This window comes from Heloderma suspectum, chromosome 4, assembly GCF_057233095.1.
Source record: "Heloderma suspectum isolate Gila_16-S chromosome 4, 16-S_ref, whole genome shotgun sequence".
NCBI classification, from domain to species: domain Eukaryota; kingdom Metazoa; phylum Chordata; class Lepidosauria; order Squamata; family Helodermatidae; genus Heloderma; species Heloderma suspectum.
The window spans coordinates 248472049-248499550 of NC_139461.1; the positions used below are offsets into that span (position 1 = coordinate 248472049).

The window sequence follows — 27502 nt, forward strand, 5'->3', positions numbered from 1 at the left end:
TCGGTAATAATAGGGCCGATAAATTTCATATGATTTTTCAGGTGTCATTTGATGCATGAATTCGTGTCATCTGCAGTAGCCAAACGCTTCACAGACATTAATGGATATAACACTGGTTGGATCTAAACATGCAGCAGAATGGGGTGGTAGAATAAACTGAACCACTTCTGAGTACAGGTGGGGGTGGTGCCATTGTTGAATGCTCCCTTACGTTTTAAAAAAACAGAAAAACCAAAACTTCTCATTGCAAGTAGAAAACTAGCACGTCAGGTAGAAAGGCTTACTCTCTGCTGTGCTGGTTTCTATTTGCAGGGAGGATTTAAAAAACAACAACATAGGGGAGAATTCAAAAATGGTATCTGCCACTTGGAGCCTGAAGTGGTACAGTCCATTCTACCACCTCAGGACTTTGCCACCTCTTTCTGTAGCATGTGTAGATCTGGTTTCTGTGAAGAACTCAGGGTTGCTTCACTTTTGAGCTTACTTAACGGTTAGAGAGGTAGTTCAGGCGGCTCTCATCTGCCGCAGTTTCCCTCCTGAGAGCCCACGGCCACGCAAATTTGTCCAGGCATCGTTTTTCTTTTCTTAATGTTAGCAGTGCTTTTGAATTCCATCCGTGAAAGCAGTCTTAGACTGCTCCTCTTCCTCTTCTTCATTTTCCCTGATCGGACTTGCCTGGATGAAACCTTCCATATCTCTCCAGCCTGCATTCTTCGTGCACACTCTGGTGGGAATGACGATAAAGGTCACTCAGCCCAGGGAATTCAAATCACACAGCAGGGCAGCCTATTTTAGCTGTTGCACCTGCTCACCATACCTTGCGCTTGAAAGAATTCAAAGAGCAGCATAGGAAGGTGACAGAAAAGGTCAACAGAAGGGAGGGGTTCTAATTAGCCATAGGTGGGCTTGCCAGTTAGCCATGGTGTCGGAGCCTCCCATTTATAGGGAGAGAGGAGCCGAGGAAAAGTTCTGTATAGTTCTCTGGCTTTTCACATTCCCGTTTGTCTGCCTTGGCCCTTGGGAGGCCACTCCTCCGACAATCAAATTTCATGCAGTGTTTGAATTGTGTAATTTATCTCTTTAAATATAATAATGCAAGCAGATTATCCTTTTAGTCTGTGTTTCCTGTTTGACAATAGCTGATTGCCTCAAATGAAACACTTCCACATTGTATGTACTCAGAACAAGTTTGTCATCATGTCGGGGTTGGTGTTCATAGCTGATTTATATGTACAGATGCAGATTTTTTTTTTTTTTAATGGAACATGCAGAAGAATTTATGGTTCTTCCTCCTGGCTAAAGCGGATTGAAAATCTTTGACAGGGAGCTTCTCCTACTTTTTTAAAGGCACATTTGCTATTTTTGAAGCAGGGGAAAGGGTAGATTTATTTTCTTTTGAAAATGGGTAATCCAATACTTGACCTCCATCTGGTCTATTCTTTGCCTAATCAAGGCCTACACAATTTGTGATCCACCAAGCCCGATGAAGCCCATAAGCTGTATATTATAGCCTGCAGGAGCTGAACAACCCGTTTCTGAAGTTCCAGCCAGGCAGCAAAACCAGGAGGTTTGTCAAGCCCTTGGTGGGCTCCTGTGCATGGCCATATTTGCCTTGATGGGTCATGAGTTGCACAGGCCCAGCCTAACTAGTGCAGAATTGCACAGAATCCTGGGAAACATCACACTTTGTGGAAAGTGCCCTCTTTTCTTGATTGACAGTGAGAGTTGAAATATAGGAATATGAACCTGCTCGGATTGGCCGTTTTGAGGACACCTTCACTTGCAGAAGCCTGCTTGTTGGGTATGTGGGGAAGGGCTTGCTCCTGTGTTGCTCCCAAACTCTGGTACGCACTCCTTCTGGAACCGCAGTTGGTCCCCACACTATCTGCATTCAGGAAGGGGGTCATGACACATAGTTTTAATTTGGCTTTTTAAATTGTTGTTATGGTTTTTAAGGTTCTTAACATTTTACTATGTCTTTTATTTGTTTATGGTTCTTTTCTGATTTTTTTTTTTTTTAGCAAATTGCCTTGGTTGGTTCCAGGAAGGTAGTATAGAAATGCAATAAGTAAATATTAAATAAATATGATGTCTTGGGAATTCCATCTGGGGAGGAGAACAGTTCTCAACATGCTCTCCGTATAATACATCATGTGATGAGATAGAGGTCATACCTCTTGGCCTTGTGTCCAGCTCAGTTTTTTTAAAAGATGCAGTATCTTCTCACCATTGTCTGTTTTAGGGAGATTATTCCAGACTTAAGAACATAAGAAGAGCCATGCTGGATCAGAGCAAGGGTCCATCTAGTCCAGCATTCTGTTCACACAGTGGCCAACTAGCTGTCGACCAGGAACCCACAAACAGGGCATGAGCGCAACAGCACCCTCCCACCCATGTTCCCCAGCAACTGGTGTACGTAGGCTCACTGCCTCTGGTACTGGAGGTAGCACATAGCCATCAAGACTAGTAGCCATCGATAGCCTTCTCCTCCAGGAATTTGTCCAACTCCCTTTTAAAGCCATCCAAATTGGTGGCCATCACGACATCCTGTGGTAGCGAGTTCCATAGTTTAACTGTGCACAAGACTTGAAGAAGTGATGGATTTCTCTGGATTTACCTGGAATTCTCATGTTAGACTTAAAATATATGAATCAGCTGACGTCCCCCTGTTCTCCTTTCTTCTTACGGAAATGCACTCCCGTTTTAAGTTACGAAGAGTAGTGTTTTGACCTAGCATCGGACTGACGAAGGCCATGTGGCTGTAGCCAAAAGCAAAGTAAACCCCGGTGAAATCTCTAATCTCACCTCTTGCCCTTCCTTGCAGGCTCCCGGTGGAAATCCATGTCGAACCAGGAGAAGCAGCCCTACTATGAGGAGCAGGCACGGCTCAGCCGGCAGCACCTGGAGAAGTATCCCAATTACAAATACAAGCCCCGCCCCAAGCGCACCTGCATTGTGGAAGGGAAGCGGCTCCGCGTCGGTGAATACAAGGCACTGATGAGGAATCGGCGCCAGGACGCCAGGCAGGGCTACCTGATTGCGTGAGGCTCCCCTGCCCCCATTTGCTCCTGAGCACAGATCTCTGTGCCAGGAGCTTCCGGTTGCTGACATGCAGCTGGCTTGGGAAGACAGCGCAGCATGTACTTTAAAGAGGGCCCTGCAATTCGGCAGGATGTGGGTTCTCAGTCCATCCGGTGAATCAGAATCAGAATTGTGGCCAGCAAAACCTTCCTGGTAGTCATGTCAGAGGCCTCAGCAGCTGCGTTCTTGTTTTTTTCCCATCTTAGTGGCAAGGACACCGCTGATTTTACAGTGATACAGTGACCCAGGCAAACAACTAAACCAGGGTCTTAACTTTAAGCATATCCAAGCCTCACTGACTTTGGAGGGATCACGCATGTGATTAAATGCTTTGCTGGATCACTTCAGCATAATTGGCGCTTCACTGGAGGCAGACAGCCCTGAAAGCTTTCCTGGATCTGGATGAGAATTTCCAGCAGTGCTTGGCTTGTCCAAGGGTCATGGCTGAAAGTTAATCTGTTCCACTTCAGTCCACTAGAGGGCAGCATTGCACAAACACCCCGGCCGGTGCATTGTTGTGTCATGTGGGGAGGTGGGAGATGTGTTGGTGGAGGTAGCATCGTGAATGCAAGGAGAGGTGCGGGGGGCGGTCTGAAGGGAGGAGGCCGTGTGTCTTACGGTACGATATCTTTTCTAGGCCCCAAGGAAGCCAGATGCCGCCTTCCTCTTCAGATCTCATGTACCAGCGATCAGTTGGGATTCAGCTGGCTCCACCCCTGATGGATCACTACTTGCCCTGTGGCATGGAACCAAACATGCCGGTCATAGTCAACACGCGTAGCCTGAAGCCAGAGGAGGGGGATGGGGCTGAGGACAGTCATTCGGTGCCCGATGGAGAGATGTACCATTACAGTGAAGATGAGGATTCGGAGGGTGAGGACAAGAGCGATGGCGAACTTGTGGTTCTCACAGACTAAGCTGATGGCGCGAGGGGGATGCATGTGCGGCAGCGGGGGACTTCACCAGCCTTTGCCCTTTCCAACACGAAACCGCGAGTTGGCTTGGAAAGAGACAAGGGAGGGTCTCATTCAGTGGGAGGGCCAGTGCAGGCTGCTCTTCCGCAGTGTGGTTGCAGAGGACTGGGAAGGGCAGCACCTGGGCCAGCATGGCGATACCGAGCTAATCCAAGGAGAGGGCTGTAGTCCAGAGGCAGAGCACCTGCTTCGCATGCAGAAGGTCCCAGGTTCAGTCGTTGGCATCTTCAGCGGAAAGGATCTTGGCCTCAAAAACCAATGGTGGTCAAAGTAAACCTGACTGGCCTTGATGGACCAACAATCCAACTCAGGATAAGGCAGCTTAATGTTTGTTTCTTTTATTTGTTTGGGCATGGAGCAGAGGAAGTGAGGGCTAGCCTGTGTGTCAGTGTTCATGGAGTTGCCAAGCCTTCTTGCTCACTCACCTTCACTCTGGAAAGGAAGGGAGGACGCACCAGGGTCAGGCTAGAAGTGAGACGTAACTCAATGAGAATCTTGTGACGTAGCTGGTGTTGGAAATTGCTTTCTCCTCCCCTCCCTGCTAAAGCATAGAGTTCCTGCCCTCTCGGAGTGAAGGCGCTGGGCTATCCCCAAAGCTGCTTTGGGGGAAAATCTTTTACGGAGTCATAAGGGGGAAGGGGTGAGTGGGAAGATAGAGCAACAAACTCACCGTCCTGTCTTCCGATTGTTTTAATGTCTTTATGCCAGTGGTGGGCAGCGTGTGGCCCTCCAGGTGTTGTTGGACTGCAACACCCATCAGCCCTAGCTAGCACAGCCAATGATGGGGGATCATGGGAGTTGCAATCCCAGCAGCATCTGGAGGCCACATGTTGCCCGCCTCTGCTATATGTTTTCGGGAGCGACAGCAGGACTGGGGAAAGCTCACTCTTTCCCATCGCAACAGCATTTGTCTTCCATGCAGCATTCAGTTGTGCTGGAGCTCAGCAGCACATGCTCAGTGGCTGCACAGCCCTTTTGTCCATCACTCGTGGTCTCTCTCTCTCTTCCCCTCCCCTGAAAGCTGCTGTGCAGCCAGCTGAACAGAACCCTCACCTGTTTACAACTGCACCAGCTTATACTAGGCATACAGTCGCCACCATTCAGCTGACCTCTCCGGGGCCCTTCTCAGTGTTGCTAACAGTGGAGGCTGGTGGCTCTGACATCAGTGGGACATTCATTCAGAACCCGTCAGAACTCCAAGGGAGCCATCCAAGGTGCTTCGCAGAACCCACCTTCTGACGGGTTCTGAATGAACGCCCCACGGATGTTGGAGCCACCAGCTTCCACTGGTTGCTGACACCCAACGTCTGGGTGGAACACTTTTCCCTCTTCGTTCCGGATGTCAGCCAGTTCTGCCTCTTCCCTCCGCCCCAACTTCACTTTGTCCTGTGTTTGTTTCTTTCTACTCCCACTGGCCTTTGCCAGTAAATTCCCATGGAGCCATTTTTAGCTCTGGACTTGAATGAATAACAACCGAGGTCTCAGAGGGGCTCTCTATACCCTTGGCAGCCCTGGCCCAGCTTGTAAATTAAGCCACTGCCCGTTTCCCCCCTGCACTTGTTTGCTTGCCAGCTCTCGGTATACACAGCAGGAGAGGATGCCCTGTAGCAGCAGCAGTGGCAGAAAGCAGGCTGGATTCTTCAGGGACAGAACATACAGCCTCCAGAGCATCTATACGAGAAGAGGAGAATTCCTCTGGATAGAGATTCTTACAGAATGATTCTAATTATGCCACATTCATTATGTGAGCCTCTGGTAGGACTCTCAGTCATCTCTGAAAATCCCCACCCCCACCCCCCACCTCAAGAGATGTCAGCAGTCATAGCCGCAGCACAAGTTGTTGCCTGCTTAGCACACAAATCATCCCAAACTTGAGTGTATGATGTACGTGGATAGCTTCTGCATCGCTCTTACCCATTTCTACTCTCCGTTAGCCTTTTGTGAGATAAAAAGGTGGAGCAGTCCTTAAATTAAACCAAGGGTGCAGAGCCTCAGGCGCTGGTCCCGATCCAGCCCTCAGGGGTTCCCCATAAGGCCATGCCGCTGCCTCCCTGCCCCACCCCTTCTCTCAAACACTGCTTGGTTGGTGGTTTGCCAGCTATTGTGCAGGTTTTGCTCATTCTAAAGGCTAAAATGCCCCTCCTAAGGCTTACCCACCGGCAGGAATTGCTTGAAGTTGCAATATGCTGGTATTTTGGCTCTGCCCACCACTGGGATGTGGTCCCCGAGTGATTCTCTGAAATGAAATTTGGTCTTAGGGCTGAAATAGGTTCTGGACCCTGGCATTAAACTGCTCTTGGCCAGTGAGTGAAAAATGCTTAATTTTAGCATGTGGAAAGACAGACAGTGGAGCACAGGTGGTGGGGGGTGGGGGGCACAGGGAATGTACAGGGTCGTGGTCTTTAAGAAGTGTTATATAAATAAGTGTGTGTGAGTGTGTGTGTTTGTGTTTGCATACAACCCTTTCTGCCATATTTGATCTCCACTTCATCGTACTTGGATGGCCCTCTTAAAACGTTTCGTACATTTACATTGGACTTTGACAATTTCCCAGTGGATGCCAGTGCAGTATATAATAGCAAACATGCCTGATAATCTCGATGTGGAAAGCTTTCGCTCTCTACTGGCAGAATCTGGAATGGCATCAAGAAAGCCAAATTGGTAGAGGCACAGGTTTTCTTTTCTTCGTCCATCATGACCGTGTGAAGCTTCAGTTTTGACCGGATGGCAGTTTCAAGCAGAAGTTCTCCCTTATATTTTGGAGGGAGGGCCAGAGTTGTTAATGCAACCCAGAAAGGAGGCTCCCCACATATATTCTTAAATTCCAGGCCTTTCCTGTCTTGGGATGCATGCCTACTGCATCTTTTCATTCCAGATGAACTGATGTAACGTTGAACAAGGACAGAAAAGGGAGGAAAGGAGGAGGTCTAAATGGAGAATGGAGTCCTGAGTGGAGGTTTCTCATTCCAAAATCACCCCTGCTTCCATTTTTAATTTGAAAAATAAATAATTTCAAGAAAAAGTCCAGGGCATTTGAGAAGACATTGCAAAGAATCCCTCACTGGGTGAAATTAAGAAAACTATTTAAACATTGAGCTTTATTTTCATGTGATGTAATCTGGGGGACCACGATTCATAGTTTCCCCCTGCATTACAGGCGAAATAGCACTTGCAAGGAGAAAGGTGTGTTTCCCTGAAACATCTGCTCTTGCAACTGACAATGTAGGCTCCAGTTCACAAAAGGGTATTTCACAAAGAGTATATAGGGAAACATCCAGACCAGGCTTTTAACGTGCAGTCACCCTGCCTCATCCACACAGTTTCACAAGGGCTCCTGAAGACATCATCTAGTTGTAATCCTCTCATGTTTCCCCATTGCTGCTTCTGCCTTTTTTTCCTAGTGCAGAAAATCCATAAAGAAAGAGCAGAATAGCAGTACAATCCCTTTACGGGTGTGGACAGGAAAATGTGCAGCTGAGGCACAGTGGGAGGAGCCTGTCCCTGGAGAAGGTGGATGTTGTGTTGGGGATTTCTCCACTTTGTCTAGTGCTGGTTGTGCATTTCCAGTTTCAGGGAAAATCAAGTTGGCAAGTTTTCTAGCTGAGTTGTGAAACTGACTAGATGGGGGCTGTCTGGTTAGATCCAGTTGTGAAATTGGCTAGGGATTGGGCATTCTCTGGTGTAACTGATGTGGACTTACAGCCTGATCAGTCATCCTGTTTACTTGGAAATAGTCTTACCTGCAATCCTCTAGCCCAGGGGTGCAGAAGCTTAGGCTCAGAGCTGAATCCAACTGCCTGGGGGTCCCTAAAAGGCCATATCCCCTTCCCCAGGCGCCACTCCTTTTCCCCCAAACACCAATTGTTTTGGTGGTTCACTAGCTTTTGTGCCGTTCCCCCCATTCAAAAAGGCTTAGCTAGTGGCATCAAGAGCTTTAAGCTAAAATATGCTGATATTTTTGGTACTTTGGCCTTGTCCCTTTTGCCCCGCCCACCACTGGAATGCAGACCCCAAAGATGCAGGGGAGGCAGGTGGCTCCGATGTCATGGGGCAGTGAATCTGCTCCAGGTTTCAGTCAGAACCAGTCAGAACTCTAAAGGAGCTATCCAAGTTGCAAGGATAGTTCCTTCAGAGTTCTGACTGAAAGCCAGAGCGGATTCACCGCCCCACTGACATTGGAGCCACCAGCCTCCCCTGCCAAGATGTTCTCCAAAATGGCATTCAGCCCTCAGGCTGAAGGAGGTTCTACACCCTTGCCGTAGCCAGACACTTTGGGGAGGGTGTGGGGATTGCGCTATGGTAGCAACTAATCAGCAGAAAAAATCAAACTGGCAAGTTTTCTGACCAGGTTGTGAAACTGACTAGATTGAGTTGTCTGATTAGATCCAGTCGGGAAACTGAATCATAGAATCACAGAATAGATTTCTCAGTTGCAATCGATAGAGCTGACAGTCCGATTTGTAACCTTGTTTACTCAGAAGTAAGCTTAGCTGTAGTCCTCTTGCCCTGTGCTACAGGTACTGAAATGCATACACCAAAATAAGCTGATGTGTATACGGTCAATTGCAATTCTGTTTGTAAGAACAGCTTTCAGCAGAAGAGCAATGATTGGTAGCACTAAGCACCCTCCTGCTGGAAGCAGGAACCAGTAGTCTTTTCACACAGGGCTTTTTGTTGTCTGTGCTGCAACAGATTAATGCAGCAACCCCTCCAAAATGTGACCTTTGTGTGGATACCGTCCTTATATAATCTAGTGCAGCCTTCCCCACCGTGATGTCCTCCAGATATGTTGGACTAGAAAAGAGCTCATCCAGCATGTGGATGATGGGAGGTGTAATCTAACACATCTGGAGGGCACCAGGTTGGCAAAGGTTGGTCTAGTGTCACTAGGAGGCACTGGACTGTTATACCTGGGTGGAGTCAAGAGTTTCCTGTGGCTGTTCTGTTCTTGAGAGAGACAATAAAGTTCCCATCTAGCTTCCAAGCTGGTGTGTCCTGTCAGCCTTCTATGACTGCCGTTCAATCATCTTGTCACCATCCGTGTGAACTGTGTTGGCTGCTTTGCTCCCCTGACTGGCTTAGATAAGCCACAATTGCTTGCACCTCTCTGGTTATTTATTCTATCCAACTTTCATTTATGTTAAGACAGCTTTGCTAGAGCAAAGACTGGCTTATAACAGGCTTATGGAGAGGAAGTACGTTAATGCATTTCTTGGGCAGAAGCATTTTGGAAATGGGTTTTGCCCCTTCCTGTTTTTACAGACTTGTTCATTCCCTCACCCATCCCACCCTGGTGTGCTCTGGCAACTGGCTGCTGTTTTATTGTTTTGGTTTCCCCCACCCCTCTCCAAATATCTGTACATATAGATAGAGCTTTATTTTGTTAATAAGACTAGTAACTTAACCTGTATATTTCAACATACTTGTTTATAATGGATTTTCTTTTTCTTGGTACAATAAAGAGGATGTTTTGGAGCAGAGATCTGTGTTCTTCTTAGTGTTGTGAAACTCACCCGACATCCCAAGACCTTATCCCCATTTCTTATATATTATTCCACCTGCAATTGAAGACTGGGGATGTCTCCTGACTATTCACTAAATACAGGACCTCCACCAGACAAAACTGCCCTTGTTTTCCAAAAATGCAGCTGACTAGGAAGCTGTGGGTGTGAGCCCAGCAGCCTGATCCTTTGTATGTTTACTTGGATGCAAGTCCCACTGAGTTCGATGGGATGTGCTCCCAGATAAGTGTGTGTAGGGTTGCGGCCTAGCAGCACAGTCCTATGCATGTTCGCTCAGATGGAAGTTCTACTGTGCTTGATGGGTCTTATTCCCTTATAAGCAATGGTGCGTCCCAATGGAGGGCTCTTAGCACTACCAGTTAGAATGCATTGTGCAGCAATCCCATCTTTTTTCCTTAACTTATTTTCTGTGCCAAGAAAGAAGATGGAAGAAGACGTGGGAAAACACAGGCGAGCTATGAGTCGAAGATATCATCTGGATGCCCTGTAAAATTCTGGGAATGATGCAGGCAAATGGTGCAATAAAGGCCCAGGGTAGTTTCCAATGGAACCCTTGTGCAGGTGGCCCAAGCCTGCTGGCTCCAGTGCACACGTGGCCCCTAGCTCTGGTGGCCATGATGTAGCGCTTCTAGGGGAAGCGCTGCAATGTTCTGGCAAGTCACGCCCCTTCCAGAATGGAGCATTTCCGCTAGTTGGGACGCTTCTCCCTGGAAGCGCTACATTGTGGCTGCTGGAGGTGGGGGCCGTGCGTGCGGGGCTGGCCACGCACACACTGGGCCAACAGGCTCGAGCTGCCTCTGCACAAGGGCTCTGCTGGATACTACCCCAAGCCTGGAAGCATGTAGGATTGCAGCATTTCACAGGAGACAATACAAATCTATATTCCCTATTTCCTGCAACTGCATAATGACCTCATACAGATGGACTCATTTTGCATGTTCGGGTGCTTGAACTTTTTAAAAATCTCAAGCCCACCCTTTCTGTTTATAATATGGGAATACACGTGCCAACATGTGGATGGAAAAACATGTGTTTTCTAGGGGAGTTCCTTTTCAATTAAAGTGCCTCCGGTCAAAAAGATTTTTTAAACTATAAAAACACCTACAAAACCCGTTTCCTAAAGGCAAAAGCGGGCTGAGCATACACACCACAAGCAGCGACGTTCTTCAACACCATGGAGTAAAAAAAGCATTGGCTGTCTCCAGCGTTAGTTGCTGTGTGAGGGTGTCAGGTTTCAGGCTCCCAATTCCCATACAGAGGAATTGTCCTACAGCTAGCATTGCCAATCGAGTCTTTAAATAATGCTTAAAGTGGGGCGAGATGCATCCCACTTCTTTTCAGGTGGACATAACTTGAGTCTGGCTTAACCACCCAGCTTCCTTTTTTCTCCACTTTGAAATCATCCTACTACTTCTTTTTCCTCTCCCACTTCAGGCACTGCTTTAGATTTTTAAAAACGCTACAATTATGGTCCATTTGAAAGAACAGGTTGGATGCTTTCAGTTTGCCATTTTTGAATCCTGAGAACCAGCCTGCCTCAGTCCCAGCTATCCCATGTCACTGGAGTGGAGATGCATGTCTAGCCAGATTTACAGTATTTTCTTTGCAATACCAAAGGCCAGAAACAGGCTTTCATTTGCAATTCCATTGCCAGTCAAAAACCACAACCCACCCAGTAAAGTAACAGTTGTTGCCAGCAACCTTAAGCCTCAGCAACCCAGACAGACGTGAATAGGTCAGGAATTATTCAAATATTAACGTGCCAGAGTGTTGGCTTTGTTCTCCTGAATCATTAGTGCATAGCGCCTAATGAGAATGTCTGTACACTGTGGAGTGGAAGCACACCATACGGTGTTGATGTGATGGAATTGTTTCATCTGGCTGCTTTTCAAGCATAGCAATCTGCCGACGGAAATGACCTTGGGCAGGTGAATGACAGGACAGGGGATGGTGAGGATTCCTGTGGTCTTATCTTGGTCAGGGACCCAGCCATGTTGGCTCGTCTCCCAGGAGACGAACTGGTGGTAGCGTCCTTCTCTCACCTCTCCCAGGACTAGCCAGTTAATGACAAGAAGCAATAGTCTGTTTTGAAGAAGCATGAAAGCGATGGGAGTGGCTGGCTATGTGATGGGGTGGTGCTTTCAGTGGGGCACAATTGTGGGTGCCTTTTTTTCCAGGGCCTCAATTTATCTCAAAGACCCTGTGACACTGGGTTAGGTGGAGACTTACTCAAATACTTGTAACAGACCCATTGAAATCAGTGGGACAAATTAATCACAAACAACTTGGGTCCCATTGATTTCAATGGGGCTACTCAAAGTATAAGTCTAGGAATATGAGGAAAGCACCACTGCACTCGTGTCCTACTTGTGGGCTTCCTATGAGCATCTGGTTGGCCGCTGTGTGAACAGAATGCTGGACTGGACAAACCTTTGGTCTGACCCCAGCATGGCTCTTCTTATGTTCTTTGAAGTCTGGATCCAACCCACTGTTTGGAACTCATTGGTTCCCTATCAAAAGGAAGCATATCCAGGCTCTTAATTACTGCTTTTTGCTCAAAAGAAACACAAGAGTGATGTTTTTGTGTTATATACATCTTATTAGGTAAACCTGCACAAACTGCCATTGTATGGAAACAGGAACAAACTAATTCCACAGCCAACCTTGCGACAAACTGCATGACATGTAAGAATATTAGATTGCTCAGGAAAAAGGCATTTCCCCTCCAGTTTTTAATTGTATCACATTGACTTTAGAGATAAAAAGAAACACATTTGGTGTTTTAAAAGGTTCCTTTCTTTCCTTCATACAGGGAATAAACTCCACTGATTTTCACTTGCTCCTGTAAGAACACACAGTTGATTTGATATCGTCAGCATCTACCACATGATACAGAGAAATATTGTATTTTCATATACATGGAACTGAATGCATGAGAATTACTAATGAGAAAAGTGGTTGTGCCACACCTCAGGTTATGCCGACATCAGCACCTTGGAGTAAAGCATGTCACAATGAGCCGGGGAGGCCTAGGTAACCAGTTAACAATACAATCCTATTTATGTCTACTCAGAAGTAAGCCCCACTGAGTTCAATGGAACTTTCTCCCAGTAAAGAGAGTATTGGATTGCAGGCTAAGACATGCAATTCTAATCCTTGGGAAATTACCTTTTTCTAGTTCATTGATTGATGGCTTTGCATTGGACTGGGAAAGTGCTGCCCATTTTGCCGATAAAATCTTTGTGTAATTTGTGACATGTCCTACTTTTGCCCTGTTACTTCAAGCCACTCAACTGTTTCACCCTAAAGGAAAACAACCCAACTAAACAAACAAAAAACACCACACGCACACACAAGCTCTGAAGACCTCCAGAGTTTAAAAGGGATCATATTTCGAGGAATGCTTCTTACATTTCACAACTAGACACTAAAGCTTGTCTCTCAAGTACATAGTACAATGTTACACATGGACACCTATGCATCAGTCTTCACTTGTTTTGTGTTCATATGCCAACTGTGACATGATTTTTTTTTTTTTCATGATTCCACAGAGCTGCCCTGTGGCACAAAAATCAAAACACCAAGTATGAGGGGTGGGTGTGGGACGTCCATACAAACATGAGCCAGCATGGTGTGGGTGTTGTTTTTTGGCCGCTGTGGAGCAAGCCCAGTGTCTCCCTGCCTTCATTTTTCAAAACGTGTGTACCTCCGGGTTTCTTCACAAGTTTGGCCCTTCCCTGATGCTCCTGGTGGCCTGACTGCCTTTCTCTGTTCATTCGTTTGAACCAGCCTTCCCCAACCTGGTGCCCTCCAGATACATTGGACCACAATTCCTGTAATTCTCAGCTAGCATGGCCATTGGGGAAGGCTGGTTTAATGCACAGTTCACACAATTATCCATTAAAACAAGCATACAGAGCTTGGTCTTTAAAAAAATGCCATAACAAACCTCAGTTGTTTGCTTTACACTGCAAAACTGCTCTGGTGAGAGAGCTCTTAATGATGTCACAGATGCCCAACCAATCAGTGCTCTGCACATTGCTGTCTGCTTCCAACTGAGAGTATACGTTTCCCCTATGCTTGATCCACAAGAGAAAATTGTAGATGCAACAACCATATGGTGAGTGCATGTTCCACAGCCAAGTGGCTCCTGTTTTTACATAGTCTCTCCCTGACACTAATGGATAGCAGTGACATCCATTTTACCATGGAAAAGGATCTCTGTACACTATGACCTAGTGGAACAAACACTGCAGACCAAATACAGTACGATAGCTTAGAAACACCTTAAAATTGAAATATTCTGGAATAAAGGGAGGGCCAGGACTTGTGGGGGGATGATCCTCCTTGAGTCTCCCATACATCTCGAGGTAACCTCAAATCCTGCTGCTGAACAAAGGGGTCATTTACTTCATAAATCCTTGCACTGCATTGATCCTTTTGCTCTCTATAGCAGGGGTGAGGAGCCTGTGGCCCTCTAGATGTTGTACTCCAACTCCCATCAGCCCCAGCCACCATGGCCAATGGTCAGGGATGCTGGGGGTTGTAGTCCAGCAACATCTGGAGGGCCACATGTTCCCCACCCCTGCTCTGCAAGATCAAATCCACAAGGAATTTGATCCATCTGAAGATAACCCTGTCTAAAACGTGCTGAGCAGCCCAGTTTTAAGAAGCTACTCTACAAGTTCCATTTTGGCAGCATGGGTGTGCTGTGGGGGGAGCAGCTTGGGAAAGTGATGCTCCCTGCTTTGGAAGTACTGCTTTTTCCTAATAGGTTGCACACAGAAGGCCCAGCTTACTTCCACATAACCTGCTTAGTCATTTCATTAAGCCAATATTTTTCCCCCCTAGATGGGAACATTTTTCCTAAAGTTGCAGTCATTCCTGGACATCATCAAAGACAGAAATTTATAGATCTTGCCTATAAGCAGAATTGTGATTGCTATAATTGTTGATCATGGATCTGACCATGTGCCAGATCTTGGAAATTTCCTCTTCACCCGTTGCATTGTATTCATGTGCACAAACAATTCCCACCTTTGTTGGCATGTTTCCTGGCCACCTCCACAAGTTCAAGTCCCACATCTACGGTTTACAAAAAACAAAACAAAAAATGTGCATTTCTAAATGAGAAACTCTATGTGGACCACAACATACATTTTGGCGGGCTTAAATTGCTCCCCTTAGTCAAAGTGCAATCCCCTTTCCTTTGCACTAAGGGCTGATTTTGAAATAATTCAGGGCCCTATGCAGATTGGCACAGCCGTTCACATCACCTGTGGGACGCCACAGAACAATAATGAGTCACTGCATTACTTCCCATCCTTCTGCTTGTGCAAGTGATGGGGACTGCTCCCTACTTGGGCAGCAGTAATTTCTATGGAGTACTTAAATGGACTCTCTTAACAACTGTTATACACCAGCTATACCAGGGCAAATCACAGGAAATCAGATCCTGGGAGCTGTAGCCTGTAGGTGAGGAAGCTAGTTAAGAGCACGGGAATTAAATGACTGTGGGAGGGTTAGTGTTTCTATCTTTGCTTCAAAATACATTTTCAGTGAAAATCTGATCATCGGGGATATTTATGTCCCTAACAAAGCAGTGGAGACATCACAAGGAAGTGAGAAGTCATGCATTCTTGATTATATTAAAGGTTCACTACAGAAAATAAAAGCCTATGGTGGTGGGGGAAAAAACAAGCAGTAAAATGGTATTCAGTAGATTTTGACATCTGAATCTACACAAGAGTAGTTTTACCATTATCATACTGCAATGATAACTATTGGTGCACATGAGATGAATAGTGATCACTGCAGTATGAGAACAGCAAAACTGCTATGTGCAGATTCAGCCTATATCTATGGACCCAAGGGCTGGATTCTAGAATCCTGATTCCCACTGTGCCTGTCCCATCCATTTTTCGCCTTTGGGACAAAGCTGAACCTGGAATTTGTGATAAGCCATGCTCTCCTCAGTCTGAACAGAGAACCCCTAGGAGGTATGCTTAAGTTTGGCCCTCTTGCCAAAGGAGCCGAACTGGCCTTCTTGGGAGAAAAAGCACCGTGTGAGCTGTTCACAGTTCGTAAGGAATGTTTCAAGTTGGTTCCAGTTGTTCACAATCTAGGGATAATATAAGGTCTATTTACATACAAGGTAAGGCTAGTTGCTGAGAGGATTATGGAGGGGACTAGGAGAGCAGGGGATCCTCCCTGAGTTTGTCTACACTACCGTTTGCTACAGTGATTGCACTGCCATTGAATCTGTCTCCTCTTCTCAGCACCGCTAAATCGTCAGTGAAGGATTCATCCAGCAGGTTCCTGAGTCAAAAAATCCATTGCGAGGCTTTACTGGTACAATTCTGTTCCTCTGCTACATTGACATGAATTTCATTTGCCTGCCATACTTATAAAAGAAATTTAAGGGGAAAAAAATCCAGTCTCGTGGAGAAATATGCAATTTCACATTCTGGAAATACTAAATGACACAAACCAAAGATGTAAATTTAGGCAAGTTGACAAATTCCCAGTGGTAATGTAGCTACTTTTGTGGTTACATTACCACCAAATTACAGCAGAAAGACGGGGTGTGTGGGGGAGGGAGGAGAGACAGCCCAGCTTGTCCCACACATGGCTACCTTGATGACTGAGTATTGAGTAAACTTGGTATATCCATTTTTATCTTACCAAAGGCATATCTATCATGCATTTGCCCATCTCATTAGGTTTTGGGCAGTAACCTCTGCCCTTTTCAGAGCTGCACAGCTTGAACTGTATGCACGCATCATCTGACTGTGCAGACATGCTGAAAGCACCAGTAACCTGTAGTAAAACCTGCGGTATAGACAGCTCCTTTGCCAATTAATGGAGTGGAAGGGCCAGGGCGGGGGGAGGGGAGGGCTGCCCCATTAGTTCACAACCTGACCAAACTCTGAATACCTCTTTAAAAACTTTGGGGCTTTCCTGCTGCCTGTATCATCCATACCTTTCTGGGCAAGACAAGAGTTGTTCCAGACTCTCTGAATCATTTGGAAAAAACAAAACAAAAAACAGGTGGGGAGAGAATCCTGCCTCTAAATGTGGGGAGTGGAACAGATCTGAGAGAGACTCAAGCAGTTCCTGTCAATGTGGTAAAGAGATGAAAGAATCCTCCCATTTAGCCCAAGCTCAAGAGAGCAGAATCCCATGGATTGTGGAAAAAAACCAAACACCCTATACCTGTTAGACCTTTTCCCCAACCAAGGAACAGAGAAGGTTCCATCCAAGTCGGACTTCAAGGCTATACAAATCTCAACACCACCCCCATCCCCCACACTCTTTGCCTCCCACTGTTTAAGCTTAGAAGTACTTGAAGCATTCCTTGACAACCCAGACTCTGTGAAGGAAACCTCTCGCCAGCAGCCATGTCCTAACATCACCTTCCGAAAGCAACATGTGGCAGATAATCCATGGATGGCACAGCCATGTCCCAGCGGCCTGGTTTAATTTTTTGGCTTCATAGGAGGTGCGCTTTCCTTTTCCGTCCCTGTTTCGTGATGTCTGACCGCTCAGCAACTGCAGGAGGACAGGGTGGCAGGTGCTCTACACCAGAGAAAATAAGTATGAAATCTTGAGGACCAGAAGATTCTTTGGAATTTAACCTCACTTTGACACTTTGAGGGACGTCACCACAGGTTTTGTTTTAAAGTACTGTTTAAATCTTATGTCTGCGTACCTGCACAGCAAGAGAGAGAGAGAGAGAGAGACCTTTGTTATATCTAGTTCTTCCACAGAACGTCTAGCACACAGTAGTTTCACTATGTTCTGTAATCTTGAGTATTTATAAGTGAAGATCTGCAAAAATGCACAGGTATGCTTCTTGTTTGTGTGTGCCTGTATATCCACACACATCCACACCATATATATCCACTTACCACATTTCAGTCACAACATATATATCCACTTACACTCCACATTCTCTCTCTCACACATACCAACACACACACACATATACATATCTCAGGCTCCCCATTTACATTCATACACATTCCCTTCCCAACCTCCATTCACACGTTCATATACTCATATAAATGTGTTCATATAATTCATATAATTATATAATTATATGAATATTAATCATATGTTATATAATTATAATGTCATTATATATTAATAATAATATATAACTATATTTTATATTACAATTATAAATATTCCTATAATTCCTATAACTCATATAACTGTGTTCACACAAAACTATTTTTGGTGCTTTATACATTGCAGTAAGTGTGGTGTAGGGGATGAGCAACTTGTGATTATGTAGATGTGTTGGCCTACCAACTCTCATCATCCCTCTCTGCTTGACTATGCTGACTAGGGCTGATGGGAATTGTAGGCCAAAACACAAGTCGCTCACCCTGGGTTAGAGTGTCACAATAGGACTGGTGGAGACCCAAGTTCAAATTCTCGCTCAGCCATGAAGCTCCGTAGGTGACCTTGGGCACACTCTCTTGCTCTTTCGGCCTAAGCTACCGCATAGAATTGTTGTGAGAACAGATGACTATTATCCCCATTTTACAGAGAACTAATTTAGGTAGAGACTGAAAGGCAGATCTTTGAAGGCCCTTTCCAACCCTACTATTCTATGATTATACTATTCTATGATTCTATGAAAGGCAGATTTTTGAATGGGACACATCTGTTTGACACAGATCCCTGAAGGTCATTGCCAGACTAAAAGTTTTGAGTGATGATTAATTTTTTAGATTGAGAGCTAATGAAGTTAGAGGGAAATTATGCCCTCTGACCTTGAAACCCTCAGCTTTACTGCTAGAGCTGTTGATGATGGTATAGCTATCAAGGCTCAAAATAGACCTTGTTCCTGAGAAAGATTTTAACACCACATACACGAAAAGTGCAAACCTATACATGTCTATTCAAAAGTCAATCCCATTATATTCAATGGAACTCACTCCCAGGTAAGTCTATATACAGTTGTAGGTTTAAGATCTTATGCGGATATCAGGCCTCTGAATCAAAATGGAAGAGCATTTGTCATCAGCGCCTCCCTCACGATAAAAACAACAGTCGGCATTGTGCTTCAGAAGAAGCGACATTCACAGGTTTCCCTTGGCCTTAACCTTCCTTTGCTGATGCATACAGACACACTCACCTGGCAAAATTAAAGTCTATGGTAGAGAACTGGGCTTGAATCAGGCCCCAGCAAGCCCACAGGAAATGGGAGGCCTGGGGAAATAAAATAAAATATCAAGGACACATATTTGCAGTGTGTGAACAAGAATAAGTGAAAATTTGGGTGAACAGACAACTTAAGAACAATGGGGGTGGTGTGAAAGTGCTCTCACCTCATTCAGTACATGTGTACATTTCTTCTGTCCCGGGCCAAGCTCTGAAAATATGATTCTGGAAGTGTACAGCATGGTTTAATTTGAACCATGGAAAAGTCTGCACCTATTGGCTAGTGTCTGTGCCATCAGCAACACAGTCCCCTTCTGCATGCACCGAGCTATTCTGCAAGTATTTTTTTAAAGCATCTGCAATATTTTTAATGGTGTGAAGATTGAAAATATATGTATGTATGTATGTATGTTTGTTTGTTTTTAAAACAGGCCACCCACATAAAGTGTGAGAATGTGAGGGAAGCATAAAAGGGGTCCATTTTAAAATTTAGCTCAGGACCAACCAGTCCTGATAGTGGTTGCCACTAGTTCCTTCTACATGTCCTACCATCTGAGTACATGTCCTACCATCTGAGGCCACACTACATGGTCTATGGCTTCCTCACTGTGTAAAATGCTAGGAAAGGGTCAGCCTTTCACTGTTGCCACCCTTCTCAGCAGATAGATTGACTGTGTGTCTTGTGTGTGTGTAGGGGGTGGACACAATGGAGTCATCAGGGGAGAGCTTTGGAGCAGATGTCCAGGGCCCCATATAGTAGCAGGAGGGCCCCAAACCCAGCAGGGCTGGCTTACCACATTTTGAAGTAAGTGAAGTAATACACATTAGCTTTTAAAGAGCTGCCCCCACCCTGTAAGACCATACCCAGAAATACACATTACCTTCTAAGGAGGGGGTCCCTGTAAGACAGGGATGCACAACCTTTTTGGACCTGAGGGCCACATGTGGTGATGGTTTGGGGGTTGGGGAGCCACAGTTAAGGCCATGGGGGCATGAGGGGGGGGGCATACTCCTGCTGTAAGACCACTTAAGTCCAGCACCTAAAATTGTTTCACTGGGTGAGGGAACAGAAACAGAGCAAAACTGAGAAAGAAAGAAAAAAAGGGGGGGATGGGATACAGAGAAACCTGTGAGAGAAGATAAAAAAGAAACAGAGTGAATTACAGGGTACATTGATGCCTGTGGTAGTGCAGGAAGTTAGAATAGAATGCTACAGGTTGCAGAGAGAAAAAGAGCTGAGGAGGGAGAGAGAGAGCTGTAAGTGAATAAACAACAAAAATTCCCTCTTCAAGAAGACTTGCCTGGCACCCACACTCATATCTCTTTGGCATCAGGAGAAAACATTGCTTTTCTCTCAGGCATTTCAGATTCTAGATTTTATAATTTAAGTTTGCCTGTATAGCATTGGAATGGCTACTTCTATATATTTTGAATTTCCTGCGGTGATTATTATCATTTCTTTATGTACTGTTGTAATTCTTTTCTCATGCAATGTGCCCAGAGAACTTTTTTTTACAGGCAGACAAACAAACAAACAAAAAAGAACAGTGCAGAAGGAGAGAGAGGGAGAGAGTGTTACAGAGTAAAAAGGAGGAGCAATGAAATGAGAGCAGGGTTCAAAAAGATCTGTGACATGCAGAAAGGAGAGTGCATTATGGAGTTCAGACAGCAAAAGGGGATTAAAGAATAAACAATTAGAATGATAACAAAACAAAAAAGCGTTTCTGGGGTGAATATATTAATGTGGCTCTCTTGAGTTAATAACACATAAAACTGCCCTTGGAGTGAATTGTCCACCAGTGGTCTCCAGTGGAGGCTACATTCTCTCCCTCTTTACTCAGCCCTTTCTTCACGATGCGCATACTCACTAAAGCAAACTGGTTCACTTGCACATAGAGGCTCTCCAGCTCTTCTTCAGTCACACCTCCGCTCCCTCCTCTGCTTTTGCTTCCTCCTCCTCCTCCTCCCTGGTCCTCCTGGCTTAGCTTCTTGTAGGCCTGCAGGTAGTATCTCAGCCACTGCAGCTGGATCTCCTTGCAGGGATACAGGCTGTAATCCACCTCATTCAGCCCTGGGAACAGAAGTTGGCAATGGATAGGATATGAGTCGGGATGGAGAACGAGGACAGCTTGTGTCAAGACTGGGAATGGGTGCAAACTCAGCCTCTTCCGTGCATTATCTCAAGCTCAGCGACGTCACTGGGAGGCTTTGGGTTGACTTTAAGTAGTGCAGTAGCTGAACTCTGCCCCCTACATTCATGAAACTCCCCCCCACCCCATGAAAGAGGCAATTTTTTTCTGCCGCTTTTGCAGAGAGGGGGAGGAATTTCAATGACATTTCTAATGGGGATGGGGGAGGCAGGTGTTCCCTTTACCTTATAAGCATAAAGGCCAAGCAGTCTTTATTCTGTTTTTTTACTCTCAAAATGCCCCAAATGTCACAGCATCGTGGGATCTACACATACAGGCTTTTAGCCCTGCTACACTTCCTGGAATGCCCAGGAGACCACATGACATTGCATGGTCTCCTGCACATTCAGGAACTGCAAGCAAGAACGGGGCTTTTAGATCTTTAAGAAAGCTCTTTTCTTTCTTTGTTTAGCTTTCCCTCCTAAAGCTCTAAAAGCCCTCTTCAGGCTTGCAGGCTCTCAGAACAGAGGATTTTAGCTCAGCAGCAGTTCCTGAATGCTCAGGAGACGTCATGTGGTCTCCTGGGCATTCCAGGAAGCGTTGCTGGGCTAAAAGCTTCTGTGTGAAGAGCCTATGACACTGTGACATTTTGAGAATCAGAAAAACGACCCCTTGGCCACCTCCTACAATTATAAGGCAAAGGGAACCCCTGCCTAATCACTCCCCATTAGAAATTTTGTCAAAATTCCCCCCTTCCCCAGCCTCTTTGTTGGTCTTAATTCACCTCCCATGAATTGCCAAAAATAAAAGCCTCAAAATATATGGCAGAGCACGAATTTCAAGGCTGTCTGCCTTGCTAGGTTATCATGCCGTTGAACTGGCATCCACAGTTGAAGTTGCATTGTTGTAAAGCCTCAAAATATATGGCAGAGCACGAATTTCAAGGCTGTCTGCCTTGCTAAGTTATCATGCCGTTGAACTAGCATCCACAGTTGAAGTTGCATTGTTGTAAGTGTTCTGGTTAAAACGGAAGAAACAAAAAATGTTTGGAGAAGGAAATGCTAACTTCTCTCATGGGTGTTATACCTTGGTAGAACTGTGAAACAAGACAGTTCCCCTCAGTTATGGGGTTAATAACTGTTCCCCTCAGTTATTGAGTCTATCATGCCTCCCTTGTAAAGATGGAATGCCCTATTTAGGATGGTTAACTATTCCTAAATATAGGAAGGCGTTCTCCTTGGCAAGGTTTAATGTTCTCCTCTCCAAACTATTAGAGGGCAAATTTAATAAAACTCCACTGAATAACAGATCCTGCCCCTGTAACAATGTTGAGTCTATCTTGCATGTTGTATTTCATTGTAGCTATTATTAAGAGGCCAGAAAAGACCTAATATATCCCATCACACAGGTTTTCCCTGGCCGCTCTTTTGAGCCCCCTATGATTATTTTAGTTCAGGGTACCAACAAGTTAATTACTGAGCAAGCAGCTAAATTCCGGAACCTGGTTATCCTCACTAGATCACTTATGATTGTTTGATTATTCTCCTCATGGAGACAAGTTTACTGTTCAGTTCTTTACAGATTTTGTATCCCTCCATTTTACTAATACATACAGTCAGGGCCAGAAATATTGGAACAAGGATAACTGTTTGGGCAGTTGGCCTCTGTATACCACCACATTGAAGTTGAAAGGAAACACACCCAGATGGGAGCGAAGTCAAGACTTTCAGCTGTATTTCAAGGGGTTTGACAAAACTGGGGCACCATCCATTCAGGAAGTACAGCCTGTGGCATACACACACTCCCATTGTTGGTGGCTCATAAGTAATGGAACAAACCAACATCATTTCAAACTTAAGGATCGCCTTTAATACCTGGACGAAAATCCTTTGCAGTCAATGACTGCCTGAAGTCTGGAACCCATGGACATGACCAAATGCTGAGTTTCCTCCCTCGAGATGCTTTGCCAGGCCTTTACTGCAGCTGCCTTCAACTGCTGCTTGTTTGTGGGTCTTTCTGCCTTCAGTCTTGTCTTCAGTAAGTGAAAAGCATGCTCTGTTGGGTGGAGATCAGGTGACTGACTTGGCCATTGAAGAACATTCCACTTCTTTGCCTGGAGAAACTCTTGGGTAGCTTTTGCTGTATGTTTCGGGTCATTATCCATCTGCAATATGAAGCGGTGTCCTATCAGTTTGGCAGCATTCGGCTGAATATGAGCAGAAAGTATAGCCCTATACACTTCAGAATTCATCCTGCTGCTTTTATTAGCAATCAGGTCATCAATAAATACTAGTGCCCCGGTTCCATTGGCAGCCACACATGCCCATGCCATAACACTGCCTCCACCATGTTTGACAGATGATGTGGTATGCTTTGGATCATGAGCTGTTCCTTTCCTTTTCCATGCTTCTCTCTTCCCATCATTCTGGTACAAGTTAATCTTGGTTTCATTGGTCCAAAGAATCTTATTCCAGAACTGGGCAGGCTTTTTTAGGTGTTTGCTGGCAAAGGCTAATCTGGGCTTTCGGTTCTTGAGCGTTTCCAGTGGTTTGCACCTTGTTGTAAAGCCACTGTATTTACATTCATAAAGCCGTCTCTTGACTGTAGATGTTGACAATGACATGCCTACCTCCGCAAGAGCGTTTTGGACCTGGCTAGATGCTGTGAAAGGGTTCCTCTTCACCATGAGGAGAATTCTGCAGTCATCCACTTTAGTGGTCTTCCGTGGTCTTCCAGGCCTTTTGCTGTTGCTGAGCTTGCCAGTTAATTCCTTCTTTTTCAGGATGTTCCAAATTGTTGTATTGGCCACTTCCACTGTTTTTGCTATCTCTCTGATGAGTTTATGTTGTTTCCTCAGCCTAATGATGGCCTCCTTCACTTGCATGGACACCTCTTTGGACCTCATGTTGGGGGTTCCAGTGAACAGCTACCGAATGCAAATGTAACACTCAGAACCACCTCCAGGCCTTTTATCTGCTTGATTGGTCATGGGGTACCCAGGAAACAGGCCACACCTGGCCATGCAGCTGCTTGTCAGCCATTCGTTCCATTACTTATGAGCCACCAACGATGGGTGTGTGTGCATGCCACTGGCTGTACTTCCTGAATGGTTAGTGCCCCACTTTTGTCAAACCCTTTGAATTACAGCTGAAAGTCCTGACTTCGCTCCCATCTGGGTGTGTTTCCTTTCAACTTCAATGTGGTGGTGTACAGAGGCCAACTGCCAAAACAGTTATCCTTGTTCCAATATTTCTGGCCCTGACTGTATTTTATTAATATTGTATATTGAATATGATGTACGAATTGTCTGTTGACGATAAATAAAGATTAATTGATTAATTGACTAGTGGCACTAAAGTGGAGAGGCTCAGGCTCTAGAAGGGGGAACAACTGGGAAATGGAAGTCTGAAGGAACCTCTCTCTCTTACGGCAGCTTGCCGTAAGAACAGACTTGTGTGGGCATATTTAGAATGGCATAAAAGACCTTTTATCTAATCTACAGCCTGCAAAGGCTTTATGTTAATGAAACAAACGGGCCAGTCCTTGTGCTCTCATTTTCCTTTCTCCCTTTCGCTTGGCACAAACAGTGGAAGAGGGTGCTTCCAAATGGAGGGTTCCAAGCACTACCAAATCAAAAGACATTGTGGAGCTATTCAAGCCTTACCCAACATGGCGCCCTCCAGATGTGTTGAACCACAACTTCCATCATGCCCAGCCAGCATAGATTGGCATTGTAGCCCCACATATCTGGAGGGCACCAGGCTGCAGAAGGCTGAGTTATTTTGTCTTTCCCTCCTTAACAGATTTTCTTTGGTAAGAAAAAAACATGGAAGACATGGCAGGAAAACACGGGAGGGTTGCAAATGGAAGACAAGGTTGTCTGGATACCCTGTAAAATTCCATGAATGAACCAGGGCAATTACACAATAAAAGCCTTGTCTGGAAGCACCCTGAGTTACACATGAGCTGATTTTTCACATTGATTTAATTCTGGAGAAATGCCACCGACCGAGCCTTCTGCACCAATTGTTGTAGGTCCCTTCTGAAAATCTTCCAGTTTGACCCCGCTTAACTCTTATGATCCTCATGGAACAGAGCACAAGCTGAGATGGTAGCAGACATAATTAGCCGTACAATGATTTCCTGTATTATAAAAGCTCAGCAGAGAATTAATACAGAGACCTGGATAATTACATGCAGGCCCTTCAAAAGGAACTTGCTTCTAATCCAACCTTTGAGCCAAAATTAGAGAGACGGAGAGAAAGAGAGAGAGGAGGGAAATAATCTTACAGCAAACTAACATTACTATTTCCAGTAAAGGTACCAACTTTGGCATACATTATCTTGTTTGTCAGCAATTTGTGATTTTAAGAGAAGCATAACCGTCTAAAACCTCACATAGAGCACCAGCATTATTCAAGATGTGCCTTCACTTCTTTCCAAAACTTGTTGGCAAGTAGCACAGCGGCTGGTGAGGTGGTCCAGTGGATCGCAAACAGATGCTGTTGCTGCTGCGAAGTGGCCCAGGGAAGGGCACCCTTTATGCCCTTAGTGGTGGGCATCTTGCATAGAAAGGAGAGGGTAGCACAGTCAGCGCTGTGCAGACATGTGGCTGCTGACTGGAGAGCAGGGTCCTTTGCAGGTAATGATAATAATGCTAGTGCTGGCATTACAATTTGATGCAGGATAAAATTAAGATTATAGGAAGCTTTGGGTCTGCTTGACAAACTCACCCATATTATTATTCTGGGAACATTAAGGATGCAGATTCAGTTTATGTCTCTTTCAGATAAGACAAACAGGATCTGAAAAAGGATTTCCTGCTTCCAGGGAGAAAAGAAGAGGGGGGGGGAAGAGAGGGAGGCTCAACTCACCCGCGAATTCATTAAAATGGTTCCCAATGTCATATGCTTGATAGTTGTAACCGGTGTATTCATAATCTATGAACCGGACATGACCTGGAAAAGCAAAGACAGAAATAGTTGGGAGTGGGACAGGTTCTCTGGCAGATCAGCTGCTTCTGAAAGAGACAGGAGGGCTTCTCTGACATTTGTCTTTTGAAGGTTTTTCTCGGGGCAAGGATCTGTGCATTTCGCAAAGCATTCTGCATTTGTGATAGTAAGGTAACAAACCTTCTGCCTTGTTGTAGATGATGTTCTTGCTCAAAAGGTCATTGTGGCAAAAGACTACTGGAGATCGGAGCTGGGACAAATGTTCCTTCATCCAGCAAATCTCTTCTTCTAACACCTCGAGGCTGGGAATGTGCACTTCCTGATGGAGGCTTGGGAAGGAAGACAAAGTGATGCCACGTCCACTTGCAGACATTAAAAGTGTGAGAGATGGATTTTTCTAAAATTAGTAAGATTTGTAAGGCAGGGTTCACTTATTCTGGCGAAAGACAGCTCCTAGAACACACTGCCCCTGCATAGCTAACCCATACTTTCAGTATAGTGCAATTTAAAAAGCACACATGGATCCGCTTGAATTTGAATTCAGTGTCTGGTCCAATGTTCGTTAGCTATTCAAATCCCCAAATGACCACATGAATGAGTGACCCCATATGGCTCTCCCTTATTTGGATAGTCACCATTTAAGGATTAAAAAGGTTTACATTTTTAACCTCTAAACTGCCATTACTTACACGTGAACTAACCGAAGGATCAGATCATACCCCAAAGGACTCTTAAAGGTGCAATCTTATGCACATTTAGACAGAAAAAGTTCTACAATGCCTGGGGAAAGCTGGGACTTTCAGGACTTTTTCTGTCTAAACATGTATAGGGTTGTGCCTGAAAATGCCTTATCAGCTTCTGCATGAAACCAAAGTGGGGTCTCTTTGGAGGAATAGCACATTGTTTTATGGCAGGGGTGGGAAACCTCTTTCAGCCAAGGGTCGAATTCCATTTCGGAGAAGCTCTTGGGGGGCCACATTCCAGTGGTGGGTAGGGCCAAAGGCTAAAGGGGGTGGGGACAAAAATGCCAGCATATTATAGCTTAAAGCTGTTACTGCCAATGACTCAGCCTTAGGCAAACATTTAAACCGTTGGGGGGTTGACTGTACAAAAGCCGGGAAACCACCAAATGATTGATGATTGGGGGAAAGATCGTGAGGCCAGGCGAAGGGGGTGTGGCTGTCTGGGAAAGCCTGGAGGGCCAGATTTGGCCCCCAGGCCTGAGGTTCCCCAGGCCAGTTTTATGGGCTTGATGTATGCCTTCCTTCAGTCTTGAACGTATTTACATAGTCAAGAGATTAACCACAGACTAGTACCATATGAAAGTGAGGAAAACAGCCTGAGTGGTGTAGTGGTTTGAATGTTGGACTAGGACTTGGGAGATCCGGGTTCTAGTCCCCACTCACTCAGCCATGAGGCTCACTGGGTGACTTTGGGCCTGTCACAGACTCTCAGCCCAACCTACCTCACAGGGTTGTTGTTGTGAGGATAAAATGGAGGATTATGTAAACCACTTTGGGTTACTTGGAGGAAAAAAGGTGGGCTATAAATGCAACAAACAAACAAACAAACAATAAAAGAAGAGCCACTGAAAGTTTAGGGGCTCTTGGCTCCCTTCAGTTTCATACTGGGATAACTGACTGCAAACAGCAGCTGTCACTGTTCTCTAC

General features: G+C 45.3%; 2 protein-coding genes across 9 annotated transcripts in view; one reads left to right on the forward strand and one right to left on the reverse strand.

Annotated features, from left to right (window-relative positions):
• The window catches only part of SOX13 (SRY-box transcription factor 13), a 94196-nt gene extending 81301 nt beyond the window's left edge, over positions 1–12895 (forward strand). For 2 of the 8 annotated variants that reach the window (XM_084853225.1, XM_084853226.1), the window contains exons 13-15: positions 2825–3023; positions 3719–3954; positions 12390–12895. In XM_084853225.1, coding sequence (XP_084709351.1) covers positions 2825–3023; positions 3719–3954; positions 12390–12406 — 452 coding nt within the window. In that variant the 3' untranslated portion in view covers positions 12407–12895. Of the gene's footprint in view, positions 1–2824; positions 3042–3718; positions 5098–12389 lie in introns of those variants that run through there. The other 6 variants (XM_084853223.1, XM_084853224.1, XM_084853221.1 and 3 more) reach the window with 4 other exon arrangements.
• ETNK2 (ethanolamine kinase 2) overlaps positions 12895–27502 on the reverse strand; it is a 30544-nt gene continuing 15936 nt past the window's right edge. The window contains exons 4-8 of the mRNA XM_084853227.1: positions 26013–26161; positions 25755–25838; positions 20620–20822; positions 18726–18799; positions 12895–17288 (exon numbers count right to left, since the gene is read on the reverse strand). Of these exons, the coding sequence (XP_084709353.1) occupies positions 17216–17288; positions 18726–18799; positions 20620–20822; positions 25755–25838; positions 26013–26161 (583 nt within the window). The 3' untranslated portion in view covers positions 12895–17215. The remainder of the gene's footprint in view (positions 17289–18725; positions 18800–20619; positions 20823–25754; positions 25839–26012; positions 26162–27502) is intronic.